Genomic DNA, 18,832 nt, shown 5'->3' on the forward strand with positions numbered 1-18,832 from the left:
ACACACACACACACACACACACACACACACACACACACACATATATGGAGATATATACACACATGCATATATGCACATATACACACATGCATACATATAGGCCTATACAAATATATATATACTTTGTATATCTATATTCATACTCATATATCTATAATCATACTCATATATAGACATATACATCCATATGCATCTTTGTAAGACTCTACTATACTTATTTGTCCTATTTCTCTAAAGGTAGATAACATCTTCCTTGATAAGTCTAAGTCTTTCCACATTTTTCTAAGCCCACCAACTCATCATTTCCTACACTACAGCAATATTCTAACCTTATACTGTCTCATTATTTTAAAAAGTCTAATCCAGAGGTTCCCAAACTTACTTGGCACACTGTCCCCTTTTGAAAAAAATTACTCAGCACTCCCCTGGAAATCTACTTTCTTCAACCCTTTAACAGTTTTTTTTTAATTTGTGTCATTTCAAAAATACATAAAATATTTTTTAAATGATACATCATAAATTTAATAATTTATTGTAAATGTATGTTTTTTTCCAGCATTGAAATTGTGATGATGCAATACTGTGTCACGTAACCATATAGTACTATACAAGTCATTACAATCACATATTCCTGCCCATGAATACTGGACCTCCTGACCAGGCACAACATGCTCACCTGCCAACACCTGCTTGTTAAAACCTGTTGGCATACTTGACCACTGATTGGTTATAACTTGCATTTCGTGTGTTTATTTGGAAAATAATGTAATCATTACAACTTTAGCTCTGTTATACAATAGATGAAACCTGAACAAATGGTTTTTTCAAAATTTTGTTATCTTCTCTTCTTTCCTTATGCTTTCATGGCCCCGTTATTTTTATTCAACACCCCTCAACTGTACCTGAGGCTACTATAGCCCCCCTGGATCATTCCAGTACCCCCAGGGGGCAGTATCTCCCACTTTAGGAACCTCTGGTCTAATCTAAAACAATATTGATTAATTTGGCTGACATATAGAGTAGTATTCCTATTTTTCTCTTTTGATAAAATCTTTTTTAGCTTCAACTTTGTCTAAGATCATGATTACTATCCCTGCTTTTTTTCTAATAAATTCTACTCCTGATCTTTATTTTATGTTTGTATGTATCTCTTATTTCCTATCCCTCCTAACTCCTCTACTTTACTTCTCCCTGCTACCTTGCCCTCCTATTACTTAATCTACCCCCTCTCCAAAGATCTCTCCCGTATCTTCTCTCCTCCAACCCTTTCTCCTTACCCTCGTTTCTATCTGAACTTAGAGCATTTATAGCCTTTCAAATACATGTTACTCCCTCTTTATCCCATTCCTGTTCATCTAGACACCCTTCTATACCCACCTTATCCTATTAACTCAACTTCTTATCTCTTTATAAATTTAGACTTTTATTCCCTTCTAAGTGTATATATTGTTGTCTCTTTAATCCAGATCTGATGTGAGTAGGGTTCCCTCTAAAAATCCCTCCCTTATCCTCTCCCCACTCCCTATGCCCTTTGCTTTTTTTCTGAACTTTATATGTATTGTTCCCTCTTTAACACATTCCCAATGAGAGTAGGGTTCTAGAACTACCACCCTTCCTCCCCCACCTAATTCTTCTATATCAGTTCTTCCTCTCGCACCTCATTTGTATATATTTACTCTTTTTACCTTTTCCTAGATCATATTACTTTTTAGAATCACATCATACTCAGCTCTAACCCAATATTTCTTTTGAACTACCCAATTACTAATTACATTAGATATACAGTTCATATTTCCTCATATAAAAAGTAAACAGTCTGTCCTTATTGAGTCCCTTACAATTAGTCTTTGATGTTTACCGTATATTTTTCTTGGGTCTTGTATGTCAAATTTTCTATTAATTTTCTGCAATAAAATCCTGAAAGTCTGGCAATCATTGAATATCCATTTTTTTCATTCAGGATTATGCTCAACTTAGTTGGGTGTGATATTTTAGGCCACAACCCCAGTTCTTTTGCTCTTCAATATACTTATTTCCTTGTAGACTGGTATATTTTTAAGTCTCACTGGAGTGTTTACAGGAAATCTGGGCTCTTGCATATCCTAGCAGGCCATCAACTTCCCACCCACCTCACTTACTACTTCCTGCAAAAATCTTAAATTTTATTCAGGATCATTAGATTTTTTTAACAAGACAGCCAGATATGTTAAAAGGTTAAAAATGGGAAAATTAAAAATGTAAAAATTCCTTTATAAGTCACAAATCATTTTGTTGTGTAACATGGTAAACTCATTATGTGGATTAACTTGGATCTATTCTATAAGATCTTACCTAAATCAAGGGTTAACTTGTGGTGTACAAACTTGGTTTTTAAAAAATATATTTATATTTAAACATATTAAATATATCAATAAATGTATAAATGCATTTCAATATAATTTTGTAATCCTATGCATTTTGTGCCTCTGAAAACATTCTGTGAAGAGATCTATAGCCTTCAACAGACTTTCAAGCAGGATAACACAAAAAAGATTAAGAACACCTGACCTGTTATTATTTTTCCTTGTTGATCCTGTGTGGTGACAATGACAGCTCCTAAAAAAAATGGGGTGGGGCTTTGCTTTATCACCCCTTTACTTCATCCCTTCTACCAACTACCCTAGCAGGAGTCTAGCTTCTAAAAACTGGTGTTTTTCATCTGTCCATAATTTTTGAAGAGCACGTGGTTGAAGAAGTCAAGATTTCACATGAGATTAGCACAGGTACACAGGTCAGGGTTTTCCTTTTCTTCTTCTTTCACACTTTTTTTTTAATAGGCCATGCAAGACACCTGGAGCAAAGAACCCCCATGATAGGGTAGAATCTTCCAGATAACCATGTGGTGGTGGCAGGGGCTGCCTCAGGGCTGCCATGGCCCAAGACTTTGTCAGTAGTCAGGACCATAGGAGGAGGATGAGGAGGAGGAGCTAATTACATAGACCAGTGCTTCCCAAATCCACCCTGCCTAGGGAACCAGATTTTGGAGATCCAGTGTAGCACCACCCCCCAAACCCCTGCCCACAGCAATCTGGAAAATCCATAGGGGGTAGACCTTTCACCTTCATTTTCTCGTATTACGCCAGAGTCTAACAGAATGCCTTTTTTAAACTAACAATCCTGCATTTCTGAGTTTCTAAACTTTTTCTGTATCGTCTCTGGCCTTCATGTGACATCGGTGGCTTTCACAAAACTCCCTAGAAATTCCCATTTAATTTCTTATGCTGACCTGTCATATATCAAAATCACGATGGGGAAAGTTGTGATGTGGAAGGGATATCTGTAATTGCTTGTGTCCTGTGAATGTGGAGGATCTTTGGACAGAGAAGAAAAATTTCAGGTGTGAGGTGGGAATTTCCTTTTTAAAAAAAGTATTTTTGAGCAATATTTCATATGATCCCTTAGTCTAAATTCTGAACTCAATCAGGGTATATTTGACAATTCTCAGACACTGAGAACTCTCTGATGCACAGTCTAGGGAGACTCTGATGAGACCACTGTGCTGGTGATCTGAGTACAGTGCTACCAAGTGAATAGTTTAGATATCACCCTCTCTCGCTGGATAATTAATATAATCACAGAACACCTTTTAGTAAGCTTAAGACAGGCAGAATATCTGAGCTGATAGAGACTATTCACAGTGTAGAGTCCACATTGCAGGGACTCAAATTTCACAATGTAGACATAAAGTGCCACCCGCAGTCCACACGCCACTGCCTAGTTAGTTTAGGGGGAAAAAAGACATGTTAATAACCTGATTTGCTCATAAAATCATCATGATTAGCAGATTTAATTTAAGTGTGGTTGATTCAAACAAGAATTAAAAATTACTAATTAAATATACATTAAGTAAATTTTTTTATTGTTTTCTTCAAATAGTATAACAAGGTACTAAAAAACGGACACAAAATTTCACTTTTGGAGGTAAGTGGTTGTCAATTAAATGGTAAGCAAACAGAAACTTGAGAACAAAGCAAAAGTCACATTATAGTTATGAACAGATAAAATCATTAGGTCAGTCAGACCTATTACTCTCTGAAACAATAAGCAATGGAAATTCAGAAAAGGAGACGAGAAGAAATGAAGAGAAGAAATCCTTTAAAACTCACTTAACTAAAGTTTTGTCGAATAGACTACTTTAAATCAGTCTCATTTTCTGAGCTGTCACTATCAATGGTTTCTGCTTTTCTTGATATTTTATGATTTTCTTCTTTATGGACTTCTGTAAACTGAAGGTTTTCCCACACTGAGACCAGCTCCGCTATCTTTCCATGTGCTTGTTTACTTCTTGATTTCATATGAGTGTTTTCGACCAGAGAACAATTTCTTTCACATGCTGCAGAAGATGAAGGAATCTAAAGCAGGTAAGAAGCAAAAGGAGTCAGAGACTCTGTGGTGCAAAAGTCTCGCCACCACGTGGCAAGAAGGATGTGTTTGCATAATCCTGTTCTGCAATCCTGGAAATGTTTTGTATTGCGCAACATGTCCTGACCAGGAATAAATTCTAAACCAGTTTCTAAAGCTTTTAAAATTTAGTTAAATACTGGAAGAGGTCCAGGCAGGGCTTTTGGGTTTTTGTTGTTGTTGTTGCTAACAGATATGCATAATAAAGAAGGCAGGAAAGAAGGACCCCAAGATAAAAGACAATAAACCCTGCCTCCTTCCCCTAAGCTTTTGTCCTGGCTTAAGTTAATTTGCAGTGAAAACCCGCCAGTTTCTAGGTTTGGGACTCAAAGGAAACAGGAAGCTTTGATCTTAGCCTAAGGATATTATCCTGGCATCTTCCAGACACCCTTAGCTGTATGAAGTTCAGAACTATACTTTACCACCCTTAAGGAGGCTCACAGCTGGAGATGCCAATTGTTTACAGATGAACATGAAACAAGGAGTTACAACATGCAGTGTTAAAGGAAATGAAAGAGATGACAGAATGGTTAGGAGAATTAATAGTTTATAACAGTCAGTGGTAAACCTTGTCCAAGAATTGAACTCCCATAAAATAAATTAGGAAGGGTTAAACAGAAAACATTGACTCCATATTATAACAAATACATTGCAGCCTCCTGAAGAGTTAATGGGATAACAAAAAATTTTAAAACAAATACACATGGGCAGCTAGGTGGCACAGTGGATAGAGCACCAGTCCTGGAGTCAGGAGGACCTGAGTTCAAATCTGGCCTCAGACATTTGACACTTAGTAGCTGTGTGATCCTGGGCAAGTCACTTAATTCCATTGCCTCTCCAAAAACAAACAAACAAAACCCCAATAAATACAACAGGAAGTCTCTGTTGCCTTCTGAGGAATTGGTCAGACTTCCTGATACACAGTCAGTGTCCCCATGTTTAAACCTTTCAGACTTTGGATCCGAGCTGGCCTGCAGGAGATGGCAGTACGGAAGGTGGACCAATCAGGACGGCCTTACTCTTATAAGGAAGTTGTTTACTCCTGTCTATAAAAGCAATGGGCAGTTTGAATTGGGGGGTGGTCATACCCAACTGCTTGCTGCCTGGGTGTGCTAATAAAATCCTTTTACCTTTCTTTTCCTGAGTTCCCTTACTAACCAGGGTAACATCCAAACCAAGATTTCTTTCTTTCTTTTTTTTGGGGGGGAGGGGTAAGGAAATTGGGGTTAACTGACTTGCCCAGGGTCACACAGCTAGTAAGTGTCAAGTATCTGGTCTGAGGCCGGATAAAAACCAAGATTTCTTTTAATAATCTTGGCAACTCCACCAGGGACAACTTGCTATCCCTAAGTAAGCCTAATTCAACTCCACAGTGGGCACTCCGACTTTAGACTGATGGTAAGTTGGAGTGGACTCTCAGTGGATAGTCAAGTATGAAACGGTTGTAGAATTAAACTCCCCAAACTCGGTAAGGATAAGGAGAAATAAGTGCCAGGCCCAAAACTGAGTCTCTCATTTGAGCACAAAGAAAAATGAAAACTGCGCCCTCAAAGTAAAAGGCAGTGGTAAGTGGCTGGTCTTGTCTGACTCCAGGTCATCAAGAGATAGAAGTTAAGGGGATACCAATATCATTATGGGTTCGGGATAATATAAACTTCCTGTTCCCTGAAGTCAGAGTTGGGAGAGCGGTTCAGGTATGAAAGAATTCACTTAGACATCCTCTCTAGCCATTGGTGATGAGTTCAGGATGGGCTCCAAGAGGGTTGGGATGCTATCTGAAATGATGAGGAATAGATGTGCAGGTCCTAATATCCTGAAAGAATTCACTCGTACAGTCTCCAAGTTAAAGAGTGGCATTTACTGGGGTGATGCACACAAGCAGGCCTGCTCCCCAGAAGGCAGAGCCCCAGTAGGTTCTACTCCACGTGACAGGCAGAAGATAGAGAGGCCACAGGCCCCACTCCCCTAAAGGAGCAGAGTGGACCCTGTCAGAGGTACGGTTTAAATATAATTTTATGGACTGGGGGAAGAGGACAAAAGAATGGGAGAAGCAAGCATGGCTCCAAAATGCCTGGGATATCAGGTAGTCCTGAGGTGATAAGCAAAGAGAACAGGAAAAGAGAAGGGAAGAACTGTTCTGGAATTGAGGGTGCTCTGTGAAAGCACACAGGTAAGTTCACAGTGGGGGATTCAATGCATAGTCTTCTTTGATTACTTTTCTGGCTGGTCACATCCTGCATCTTATCTCCTATTTCTCGTCCTGCTTGATCCATCTGCCCCAACCGCTCTTTTCTACCTCATTACTGTCGACTCCCACGTAGGCAAGGTTAAAGCTTGGGACAAGGGAAAACGGCCAGTTCAACAGGGAATGTCCAAAACTTGAGAGGTACAGCTCAGCAGGGACTGTATTTGAAATGTAGGTAATTGTGGCCAACAAATTTGGCCAGAAAGGGGTGGGGAATGCAGCCTCAAGGCCACATGTGGCCTTCTAGATCCTTGGGTGTGGCCTTTTGACTGAGTCTAACTTTTATAGAACAAATCCTTTTATTAAGGGGATTTGTTCGGTGAAGTTTGGATTCAGTCAAAGGGCCTCACTTGAGGACCTAGAAGGCCACATGTGGCCTCGAGGATACAGGTTTCCCACCCCTGGGCCAGATCAATACAGGACCTTTGATTATGGTCAACTGCACATACTAAAAAAAGATCTAGAGCCTAGGCAAATAGAACACGGTACCGTCGGGCAGAACTTTCCAACCAATACTACCCCTCATTACTATGGCCATATGGATTCTAGATTTTTCAGAAACAAAGACCATGACACCCTTAACACACATTTTTTATAGAGAATGATCAGAGAGAAGGAAGACAAGGTTAAGGAAATAAAGATGTTGATGGCACCCGTGAAGGGGGCAATTAAGGAAGACAGAGAAGGGATTAAGGACCCAAAAGAAATATTTAGAAAACAAAAGGGGGGGCATGTGTATGTGTGTGTTTTACTGTAAACCAGAGGGACACTTCAAGAGAGTTTACAAGAAACTACTGTGAGTAGGGGGAGGCCTGTGGTAGAGGGTGACATGCTCCAGATTATGAACCAGGGGCCCCCATGAAGAACTAGCTGCCACGTGGACCCCTAACCCCAGCCTCCACTGTCGCTGCCACTCTTTATCCCCACGGCACAAGACAGAACCACTGTGGACACCAGTCTGTACTTTTTTTGGGGGTTGGATGATACTAGGGATGAATATTTGTAATAAGAGGAGAATGGTTGGAAAGTTAAAGAAAGGTGAGGTCTGTTTGCACTGAGTGTGAACGGAGGATTTGAAAAGAAAGGGTTTGGAGTTTGGAAAGGTTTGAGGGAAGTTTTAAGTTTGGTGAGATAAGGATATAAGAAACTTTATGTGGTCATTCATTATATAGAAACTACAGTAATATATCTGCAACTTAGAATTATTTGAGGAAAGCAGATAAAGTCTGACCTTGCAGGACCATCAGAAGAGTATATTTTAGTTGCTGTATGAGAAATATAAAATCCTCATGGACTCTAAGAGAAGGCTGAAAATATAAGACTGCTACTTTAAATCTCTGGAAATAGACTAACTCAAAGTATAAGGTCCTATAATGTAATAATAATTATTATCATAATGTGCCAGTAGTAAACAGTCCTTGAGAAAACTGAAATTCTATATGATACCATTTGCACATATAGATCCAGATGTGATTGAATTTATACACATCTCATTTAAAGTGAGATGTGTTTCCTATTAGGATAATTGTGTTAAATTTTTCTGGGGTTGTGAGTCAACTATCATGTATGTATTACATGTGTGAAATTCCAGAATGTGACTATTCTTAATTTCTAAACGAAAGATAAATGAGATATCTTTTATGTACTCATTATTAACTGTTACTGCAACATGAGAAAAATAATTATAACCCAGCCTTAAGCTGTGATTAGTGAAATCTTGCTATTTGAGATAAAATTTCTTGAGATGATAATTTGATACTGTTATGAGTTTTGATTTCAGGTAAGACTGTCTGAATTATCATTAAGCCAAAAGTCCACTAGTGAGCGCTGCTGTTGTTGTTTGCCCTTTGTTCTTAAAGAGGACCATAACATCAGGAAAGTGATGCGAGTGGATGTCTGTGCCTGGGAAGTTGAGGAGATGACCTTGCACGGACAAAGGTAAGATTCCCTTGACTTAAGTTTCCTCATTATGCTATTTCCTTTCAATAGGAATATTTCCCACCCGGTTAGTCCTCAATGGGATATGACACCCTGTGAATAACATGGAACTTGACTGTGTTTGGCTATTCCAAAAAGTTGACTATGACCTTACCTGAAATCAAACAGAACTAAGGATGCTTTACCCTGTAATACCTATTAAGTCATTCTGTATCCTTAGACGTAGGCCTGGAGGAACAGTCCTGATGCTGTTACAACCATGTCCCTCCTTTTTCCTTTCATAGCAAACATCTCTAACTATGGCAGGTAAAACTGTAATTTTTTAATGTAATGAATCTTGTGCTGCAATACCCCAGTGCCTCTGAATGGCTAATATGGGATGCAAATATAAGGTACTTTATTGGGTAGCCTATTTTGATGCTCTTCTGATGGGTTTGTTGTTCGTAAGACTAGCTCCATAAGATCTGAACTGGTTTTCACCTCATGTACTAATTACTAGAAGGCCAGTCTGATTAGTTATTCTTGTAGGTGTACTATTTGATAATAATGCATGCACACATGGTTGTGATAACTGCCTACATGTCAGTTTATGCTGCTTATAATATATTTACAGACCTACCTCATTTTATTGTGTTTTACTTTATTGTACTTTGAAATGCATTTTTTACAAACTGAAGGCTTGCAGTAACCCTGTGTCTACAAGTCTATCAGTGCCATTTTTCCAATAGCATATGCTCACATCATGTCTCAGTGTCACATTTTGGTAATTCTCATAATATTTCAAACTTTTTCATTATTATTATATCTGTTATGGTGATCTGTGATCAGTGATCTTTCATGTTACTCTTGTAACTGTTTTGGGGTGCTACAAACCATGCTATGTAAGATGGCGAACTTAACTGATAAACTTTGTGTTTGTTCTGATTGCTCCACTGACCAACTGTTCACTCATCTCTTTCCTTCTCCTTGGTTCTCCCTATTCCCTGAGACACAACAATACTGAAATCAGGGCAATTAATAACCTACCTACAACAGCCTCTAAGTGTTCAAGTGAAAGGAAGAATCAATTTATGTGGCAAACTTCATTGTTCTCTTATTTTAAGAAATTTAAGCCATCACAATCTTCAGCAACCACAACCCTGATCAATCAGCAGCCATTAATAATGAGGCAAAGCCCTCTACCAGCAAAAAGACTTATAATTCGAGGAAGGCTCAGATGATGGTTAGCATTTTTTAGCAATAAAGTATTTTTTAATCAAGGTGTGTACGTTGTTTGTTTAGAAATAATACTACTGGGGCAGCTAGGTGGCACAGTGGATAGAGCAGTGGCCCTGAAGTCAGGAGGACCTGAATTCAAATCTGGCCTCAGACCAAACACTTGACACTTACTAGCTGTGTGACCCTGGGCAAGTCACTTAACCCCAATTGCCTTAAAGAAAAAAAAGAAATAATACTACTGCACACTTAATAGACTACAGTATAATGTAAACATAACTTTTATATAAACTTGGAAACCAAAAAATTCATGCTTTATTGCAATATTTGCTTTATTGTGGCAGTCTGGAACATAATCTGCAATATCTCTGAGGTATGTCTGTACCATGTTCAAGTGTTGGATCCAATGTTACAACATGTAATTCTCTAGGACTGCAAAACTTTTTCTTTGGAGAATTTAAGGAGACAGTGACAATTTTTCCTGATAAAAACACAGGCTCAAAGTCAAGGGCTTTTTGCTTCTTTTCTGCCATTTAAACATATACATATAAAGATAGGAAAAAGATCATGCTTCCTTCCTTTAGCTTTTGCTCTGGCTCAAGTTCATTTGCAAGCCAATCTTTGTGATTTTTTTTCACCCTAAGTTATCTGGCACAATAGATAAGGCATATCATCAGCACAGAATATTTCTGCCTAGCTTTTGTTCAACAGCCCTCATTATGACTGAAGAGTTGTCAGCCTGCCCTTATCAGGAAGAGGCTTTCTGATCACAACATTCTAGGAAATGGAAACTAAGATGAGGAAATGACTCTCAGAAGTTGGTCACAGAAAATAATTACTAGCAGAGTCCTCGAAACCATCAAGACAAAGAATCCAGAAAGAGCAGTGTGATAACATCACCACACAACATCAGAGATGTAAGCTGCCCGTGCCACACATGTTCTCTATGAGTTCCTACCACGTCTCTTCCTAGATGTTCACTGGTAACATGGGCTTCTCTACCTGAATGCATTTCAAGTATATTCTCTGGTAATATATGTTCTGGGTATAACCCTACCCACTGATGGTGTGGTAATGGGGAATCCTTTGTCACTTTATTTGGTATGCTGTTTGTTTAAATGTCTTTGTGGGCAAAAGTTTACACACTGAAGGTGAGAGGTCATGATTTTGAAGAACTGCAGGTGTACAGAATACCTTGTACTTGAGAGGCCCAAGTGTGAGTGGGTGTAATACCAACTATAAGTATTTCTAAGAAAAGGGGAATCAAAATGGCAGAGCACAAGCCCCTCCCATCATTTCCCTCCAAACAACTTTAAAATTCACTCTTAAAATCAAATTTTGGAGCAGGAAAGCCAACAAAAATATCAGGAGACATTTTTACAGCCTAAGGCAACTTAGGAGGTCCACAAGAGAGGTTTGTAACACCAGGGTGGCTGCAGGCCCACAGCACAGCAGGAACACCATTACTGGGCCTTGTAGAGAGAGGGAACAGAAGCAGCACTTTCAGAAGCTCTTAACCCAGAGATGGTAAGGCAGTCAGACAACTCATCAGAAACAGATTATAAGAAACCCTTTGCTGCCACTGGGTGCAGCTGGCACTGATTGGCAACTCCACTGCCTCTAAGTAGTTCTGGATCACAGTTCCAGGGCAAAAAGGAGCACTTGTGATCATTCACAAGGGAGCAGGGGCCCTCATCATAGTACTAAGGCCAAGAGGAGCACTTATGGATGCAGGAGAGCAGGGCACCTGGTCACAGATCCAGGGCCAAGAGGAACACTAACGCTTGTGCCTGCAGAGGAGCAGGGACCCTTCCTGGGTAAAGAACAGGGCCCAGACCAGGACAGCTGTGATCATACCCCTCCCAGCATCACACCACCTTAAAAGTACTGAAAACTTGTAGGCTCTGCGGACTAACACTGAAAAGAGAAATATGAAAAAGCCTAAAGCTTGGCACAGTGTAACCCCTGAGGTGAACAGAGCCCAACTTTAACATAAAGTTCAAAGTCAAGAAATAGGCTGGTAAAATAAGCAAACAACAAAAAAAAAATTTGATCATGAAAAGCTACTACAGTGACAGGGAAGACCAAGACATAAACTTAGAAGAAGACAACAATGTGAAAACAGCTACAAAGAATCAAAGAAAAATGCTAATTGGACTGAAAGCCAGTAAGAATTCCTGAAAGAATTCAAGAAAGTGGTAAGAGTAGTAGAGGAAAAATTGGGAAAATAAATTAGAGTGATAAAAGAAAAATATGAAAAGAGAATTAATAAGCTTGATAAAAGAAATACCAAAAGCTGAAGAAAACAACAACTTAAAAAGCAGAATTGACTTAATGGTAAAAAAGGCACCAAAAATTACTGAAGTTCTCCTTTAAAAAGCAAAAGAAGCCAAAAGGCAAAGAAGGTAGAAAAATCTACTGAAGGAAAGAACTCCTTATAAAGCAGAATTGGACAAATGGAAAAGAGGTACAAAAGCTTACTAAAGAAAATAATTCCTTTAAAATTAGAACTGGGCAAATGAAAGCTGATGACTGTGTTAGCCCCCTAAAAATAATAAAACACGGACAGCTGTGTGGTACAGTGGATACAGCACCAGCCGTGGAGTCAGGAGGACCTGAGTTCAAATCTGGCCTCAGACATTTGATACTTAGTAGCTGTGTGACCCTAAGCAAGTCACTTTACCCCAACCACCTCACCAAAAAAACAAAAAACAAAACAGAACAAAAGGAATAATAAAGCAAAGTCAAAAGAATGAAAAATAGAAGAAAATGTCAAATATCTCATCAGAAAAACATCTGACCTGGAAAACAAATTGAGAAGAAATAATTTTAAAATTATTGGACTACCTGAGAGCCATTATAAAAAAAGAGCCTAGACATCATATTTCATAAAATTATCAAGGAAAAATGCCCCAACATCTTAAATCCAGAAAGTAAAATATAAATGGAAAGAATCTACCAACCACTACCTTAAAGAGATCTCAAAATGAAAACCCCCAGGAATATCATACCCAAATTCCAGAGCTCCCAGGTAAAGGAGAAAATATTGCAAGCAACCAGAAACAATTCAAATATCATGAAGCCCCAGTCAGAATCACACAAGATTTAGTGGCACTCACATTAAAAGATCAGAGGGCTTGGAATATGATATTCCAGAAGGATAAGATTACAACCAAGAATAGTCTATCCAGCAAAAATGAGTATAATTCTTCAGGGGAAAAAACAGACACTTACTGAAAGAGAGGACTTTCAAGCATTCCTGATGAAAAGATCAGAGCTGAATAGAAAATCTGACATTCTAACACAAGACTCATAAGAAGCATAAAAAGGTAAGCATGGATGAGTAATCATAAAGAGACTCAATAAAGTTAAAACTTTTACATTTCTACATGGAAAAATGATACACATCACTCCTAAAAGTGATATCAGTAGGGCAATCAGAAGAAACACATATAGACAAAAAGCACTGTTGTGAATCAATGATGTTGGGATGATCTCAAAAAAAAAAAGTGAAGGGGTAAGAAAGAGGGACACAGTGGGAGAAGGGAGAAGAGGAAGAATGAGGAAAATTTTCTTACATAAAGAAGTGTTCAAGGACAAGCTTTTATAATGGAAGGGAAAATGGCAGGTGGCGCTTGATCCTCACTCTCACTGGAACCAGTTCAAAGACAGAAGAACATACATACATACATACTTAGTTGTATATCGAAACCTATCTTACCCAATAAAGGAAAAAGGGAAGGAAATAAGAATTGTGAGGGATGATGATAAAAGGGAGGGCAGATTAAGCAAGGCAGAGGTCGGAAGCAAAACAGACTTTTGAAGAGGGACAGGGTAAAAAGAGAGATGGATAAACAGAACAAAGTAGGATGGAGGGAAATACAGTTAGTGATTATAAGTGTGATTGTAAATGGAATGAGCTCATCCATAAAATTGAAGCAGCTAACAGAATGGATTAGAAATCACAATCCAACAATATGTTATTTACAAGAGACACACTTGGAACAGAGACACACAGTTCAGATAAACAGAATCTAATATTCTCCAGCCAAAATAAAAAAAGGCAGGTGTAGCAATCATGATCTCAGACAATGCAAAAACAAAAACAGACCCAATTAAAAGAGATAATCAGAGAAACTACATTTTGCTAAAAGCTAGACAATTGAGTAATAGCAAAAATTTTACATTGAGTTTCTCTGATAAAGGCCTTCTGTTCCTCAGTCATTTCAGTTGTAACTGACTCTTTGTGACCCCATCTGGAGTAGTTTGTCATTTCCTTCTCCAGTCATTTTACAGAGAAGCAAACAGGGTTAAGTGACTTGCCCAGGGTCACACAATTAGTAAGCATCTGAGATGAGATTTTCAACTCACAAAGATGTGTCTTCCTGACTTCAGGCCCAGCACTCTACATACTGTGCCACCTAGCTAAAAGCCTCATTTCTCAAATACATGGGAAACCAAGTCAAATTTATAAAAATAAGAGCCATTCCCTAATTGACAAATGGTCAAAGGACATAAACAGGCATTTTTCAGAAGAAATAAAAGTTATCTATAGTCATATGAAAAAAAGTGCTCTAAATCATTGATTGGAGAAAGGCAAATTAAAACAACTCTGGGATACCACCTCACACCTATCAGACATGACAAATGCTGGAAGGAATGAGGGATAATAGGGGCATTAATGAATTGTCGGTGGAGTGGTGAATAATCCAACCATTGTGGAGAACAATCTGAAACCATGCCTAAAAGGCTACAAAACTTTACATATCTTTGGGGCCATTACTATCACCACTATGTCTATAACCCAAAGAGATCAAAGAAACCACCTCCAGAGAGAAAACTGATGAACTAACTCTAAGGGCAAAATGAAGTATAATTTTATTGCTTTTTTGTGTGTGTTTGTGATATGGCTAATATGGAAATGTTTTTCATGATTCATATGTATAACTGATATCCTATTACTTCTCTTCTCAGAGAGGGGAGGAGGGATGGGAGGGAGGCGGCAGAGTATCTGGAACTCAAAATTTAAAAAGAAAAGAATGTTAAAAAAAAACAAATAACAAACTAAAAACAAAACAAAACAAAACAAACAAAAACCCTAGTATTCCCAACTATTACTCCCTAGTACTATATATTTTTTTGTTTCCATGAGATTTGCAGCAGCACCATTAAAATCATGATACATTTTTTTCAGAAGAAATTCCTCAGGGGAAAAAAAACATTAAACAAAAATGAGAGAAAAAGTTTCTTGTTTATGATTTTTCCCATTTTTCTCTTCCCCTATCACTAGGCAGAAGCAGGCAAGTCAGAAATATTTCATAGTTGCAAACTGTACTCAGTAATCCCAAACCCCTCTCTTAGACTAATTCATTCACTAAAGAAATACGAAAGAAGCATACCTTATATTCTGCATGTGGCGGGTTCAGCTCGTCCCAATGTGAAGGAAAATCGAAGGAAACTCTCCTGCTCTGCTCTCGGTGTTGGCTGAATATAAGAAAAAAGTAAGAATTGATTAGTTCCTGTAGTTTCTACCTTAAATCCTGAAATTTTACCTCTCTACGATTTCCTGAGAGAACAGTGACTTTCCTATTCTTTTCTAGTGAACTCTTCTGAAATAAATGTGTTTGTGTGCATGATATACATACATTATGTGTATGTATGCTATGAAATGAGGTACCATATATGTGTGTATATACTATCTATCTATGTACATTATTAAATCTGTGTCTAGAAATAGAAATGCATATATGTTATAAAATAAGGTACCGTATATAACATATACATATACACATACATAATACATATATACACATGCATGTGGGTGCCTCATTTCATAACTTTTTCTAGGGTTCTGGGGTAGAAGTAGTTTCTCACTGTATTTCTTGATCATTATTCAGTCTAGTGTGAACTTTGGGGTTTTCGTGGAGTAGGTATGGAGACGATCTGCCTCCCATCCAGGTAGCCATCTTTGCTAGAAGTCCCTTTCTCCACTTACATATACATATACAAAGAATACATACACACATATACAGTATCTCATTTCATAACATATATACATATATATATATAAACACACGCATATGTTCTACACACACACACACACACACACACACACACACACACAGTACCACCTGTCACCACTGCCAGATTCTCTCATTTCATTCATTTAATAAACAATTCCGTGGTGCCAACAACCTGTAAGGTATGGTATCAGGTATGATGGAGACAAAAAAGAATAATGTCACAGACCACAAATAACTGTTAAATATGGCAAGACTACAATAAATGTCACAGGAGAGGAATAAGAAGGCACATGGCAGGAATGAATGAATGAAAAATCATTTACTATGTAGTTACTATTTGCCAGTATTGTGCTAAGTGCTGGGGATATAAATTTAAAAGTGAGGTAGTCCACACTCTCAACAAGCTGACATACTAATAAGGGTAGACAAGGTTGATGACAGCATTTTCATCACTCATTTCATCACCACAGCTGACAGCCTTTTAGAATACTACATTCAAAGATCTCCTCTCTCTCATGGGACATGCTGCCAGCTCTTGTGTGATCTGAACTGTAGTTCCTTAATACTTGAACTGCTTCTTCTGGAAGTTTGCAGTATCGTTTCTTTGATGTAGGAGCTCTGGATTTTAGTTAAGACATTTCTAGGACTTCTTCCTTTGGTGTTCCTTTTAGGAAGGTACTGGTGGATTCTATCTTTACTTTGGCCTCTGGTTCTAACAGGTATGTGCAGTTTTCATTTGTAACTTCTGAATATAGTGTCCAGGTTTTAAAAAAGAGCCATTTCAGAGAATCCTATGTATTATTCATGGTCAGTGGGCCCTCTTTCCTATTTCTTGACTTTTTCTAGGGATCTGGGGTAGAAGTAGTTTCTCACTGTATTTCTTGATCATTATTCAGTCTAGTGTGAACTTTGGGGTTTCCCTGGAGTAGGTATGGAGACGGTCTGCCTCCCATCGAGGTAGCCATCTTCGCTTAGAAGTCCCTTTCTCCACTTACATCTGTGTATCATCCGCCATGGCTCTCTCTCTGTCTCTCTGTTCTCATCAACTCCCATGGGGGTTTAACTATCATTCCCATGCAGACGATTCTCAAATCTACACATCCAGCTCCAATCTCTCTCCTGAATTCTTGTCCTAAAACATAACCTTGGTCAAGTTCTCTAGGCTTCAGTTTGTTTTATTTGCAAAATGAGAGATTTGTAACAGATAGCCTCTAAGGTTTCTTTTGGCACTAAATCTATGATCCTATTACCAACAACTACCTATAGGACATTTCTTACTAGTGTCACAAGGGAATCTCACACTCCACATATCTAAAACAGAACTCATCTCGCCCTTCAGATTTGTCCTTCTTTCTAATTTCCCTATTTTTGTTTTTAGTTGCCCAAGTTTACAACCTCAGAGTAATCCTCACTTACCTCCCACGTCCAGCCAATTGCCAAGAATCAAATATTTTCCCTCCACAATATCTCTTGAATCTGTCTCATTTTTGGCACTGACACCACCACAACTATCTGAGTTCAAACTCTCAACCCCTCTTGCCAAGCCTACTGCAGTGGTCTCTCAATTGGTTTCCTTGATTTTAGTCTCTCCCCTCTCCAATTCAGCCTCCACATGACTACATTAGGAATATTGATATTCCTAAAGCAAAGATATGACTACATCGCTCCCCTTTCAAGAAGATCCAGTGGTTTCCTCAAACATGTAGGTTAAAATACAAAACCCTTCATAACCTGTCTCCATACCACCTTCCCAGGCTTGTTACTCATCACTCTCCATTCCGATTCCACTAAGCTATTTGCTGTTTTTTGTATAGGGCACTTGAACTCTCATTTCTGTGTCTTTGTACAGGCTATCCTCTACACCTGAAATGCACTCCCCTCCTTACCTACAGTTCAGACAAACTCTAGATTCTTCAAGGCTCTGCTCAAATACTACCTCCCATTAGGAAGTCTTACCTAATTCTTTCAGTTGCTAGTGCCCTCACCCTGGAAATTACCCTGTATCTATTTTGCAGAGATTTTTAACTGAATTTTCTATACACATACTGTTTCCCCCAATAGAACATAAGTTCCTTGAAGGTAGGGACTAATTTGTTTTAGTTCTGTCATGCCAAGACCTTGAATAGAGCTCGTCACAAAGTAGGCAAATGGAATAAATGCTTCAAGACAACATGAAAGTAAATTTCCACCTTGCCTGGATTAGTTATCATGAATTCGACTGAGTTTTCATTGTACATCTCATGAGTTAATTGATGATGTAACCTATAGAAGTGCTCAATCAGATACTTACGTTTTTTGTTTTTGAGTCCAATACACAGTCACAGAGGACACATATTTAGGCCGCCTTCGGACCTCCCTTTTAGTATGAGAGACTACGTTTGTCTGGATCATTTCTTTAGAAAGAAAAAAAAAGTCAGTCCAAAGTTAAAATGGTTATTTCTATCAGAGCCATAGATAGTAGCTGCTATGTAGAATGCCCCAATGAGGGAAGGATGGGGCTACCACATTTGCCTCTGCACAAAAAACTAATTCTCATGGCTGATGCTAAGTTGATCAAAGATTGTATTCATCTGGGCTCCACTTCTCTTCTTGTCCCTCTTTTTCTCACTCACTCTCCGACCTCTCCTTTGAGTCACAGGTGAATTTAGTCTTTGCATTTTTTGACAAATCTGCCTCATCCTAGTGTACCCACTAAAACAGCAGGATGCTGACTGACCTGAAACTCAATCTGGCCTTCTCAATATTATCACTTCTGCTGACTCATAACTGCCTTCCTTTTGAATTAACCCTTAACTAAACAGATGCTAATTTGCAAACTCTAGTCTATCCTGCCCTCTTGTCCCACAAATAAATATATATGCTCCACCAATAAATAATAATGAGTGGCCTTTTAATGTACTTAAATAGCTAATGATGTGCCATTAATACAATATGAAGGAAGGAGAAATCTTTGAATAGGTAATTATAACAG

General features: G+C 38.4%; 1 protein-coding gene across 2 annotated transcripts in view; it reads right to left on the minus strand.

Annotated features, from left to right (window-relative positions):
• LOC114028086 (zinc finger CCCH-type antiviral protein 1-like) overlaps positions 1 to 18,832 on the minus strand; it is a 112,358-nt gene that overhangs the window by 39,218 nt on the left and 54,308 nt on the right. Inside the window, exons 10-12 of one of the 2 annotated variants that reach the window (XM_027842288.1) lie at positions 18,152 to 18,254; positions 15,238 to 15,322; positions 3,907 to 4,391 (exon numbers count right to left, since the gene is read on the minus strand). In XM_027842288.1, the coding sequence (XP_027698089.1) occupies positions 4,170 to 4,391; positions 15,238 to 15,322; positions 18,152 to 18,254 (410 nt within the window). In that variant the 3' untranslated portion in view covers positions 3,907 to 4,169. Of the gene's footprint in view, positions 1 to 3,906; positions 4,392 to 15,237; positions 15,323 to 18,151; positions 18,255 to 18,832 lie in introns of those variants that run through there. The other variant, XM_027842287.1, reaches the window with a different exon arrangement.

The sequence above is a fragment of the Vombatus ursinus genome, unplaced genomic scaffold (genome assembly GCF_900497805.2).
Source record: "Vombatus ursinus unplaced genomic scaffold, bare-nosed wombat genome assembly UNPS02014870.1, whole genome shotgun sequence".
In the NCBI taxonomy this organism is placed as follows: Eukaryota; Metazoa; Chordata; class Mammalia; order Diprotodontia; family Vombatidae; genus Vombatus; species Vombatus ursinus.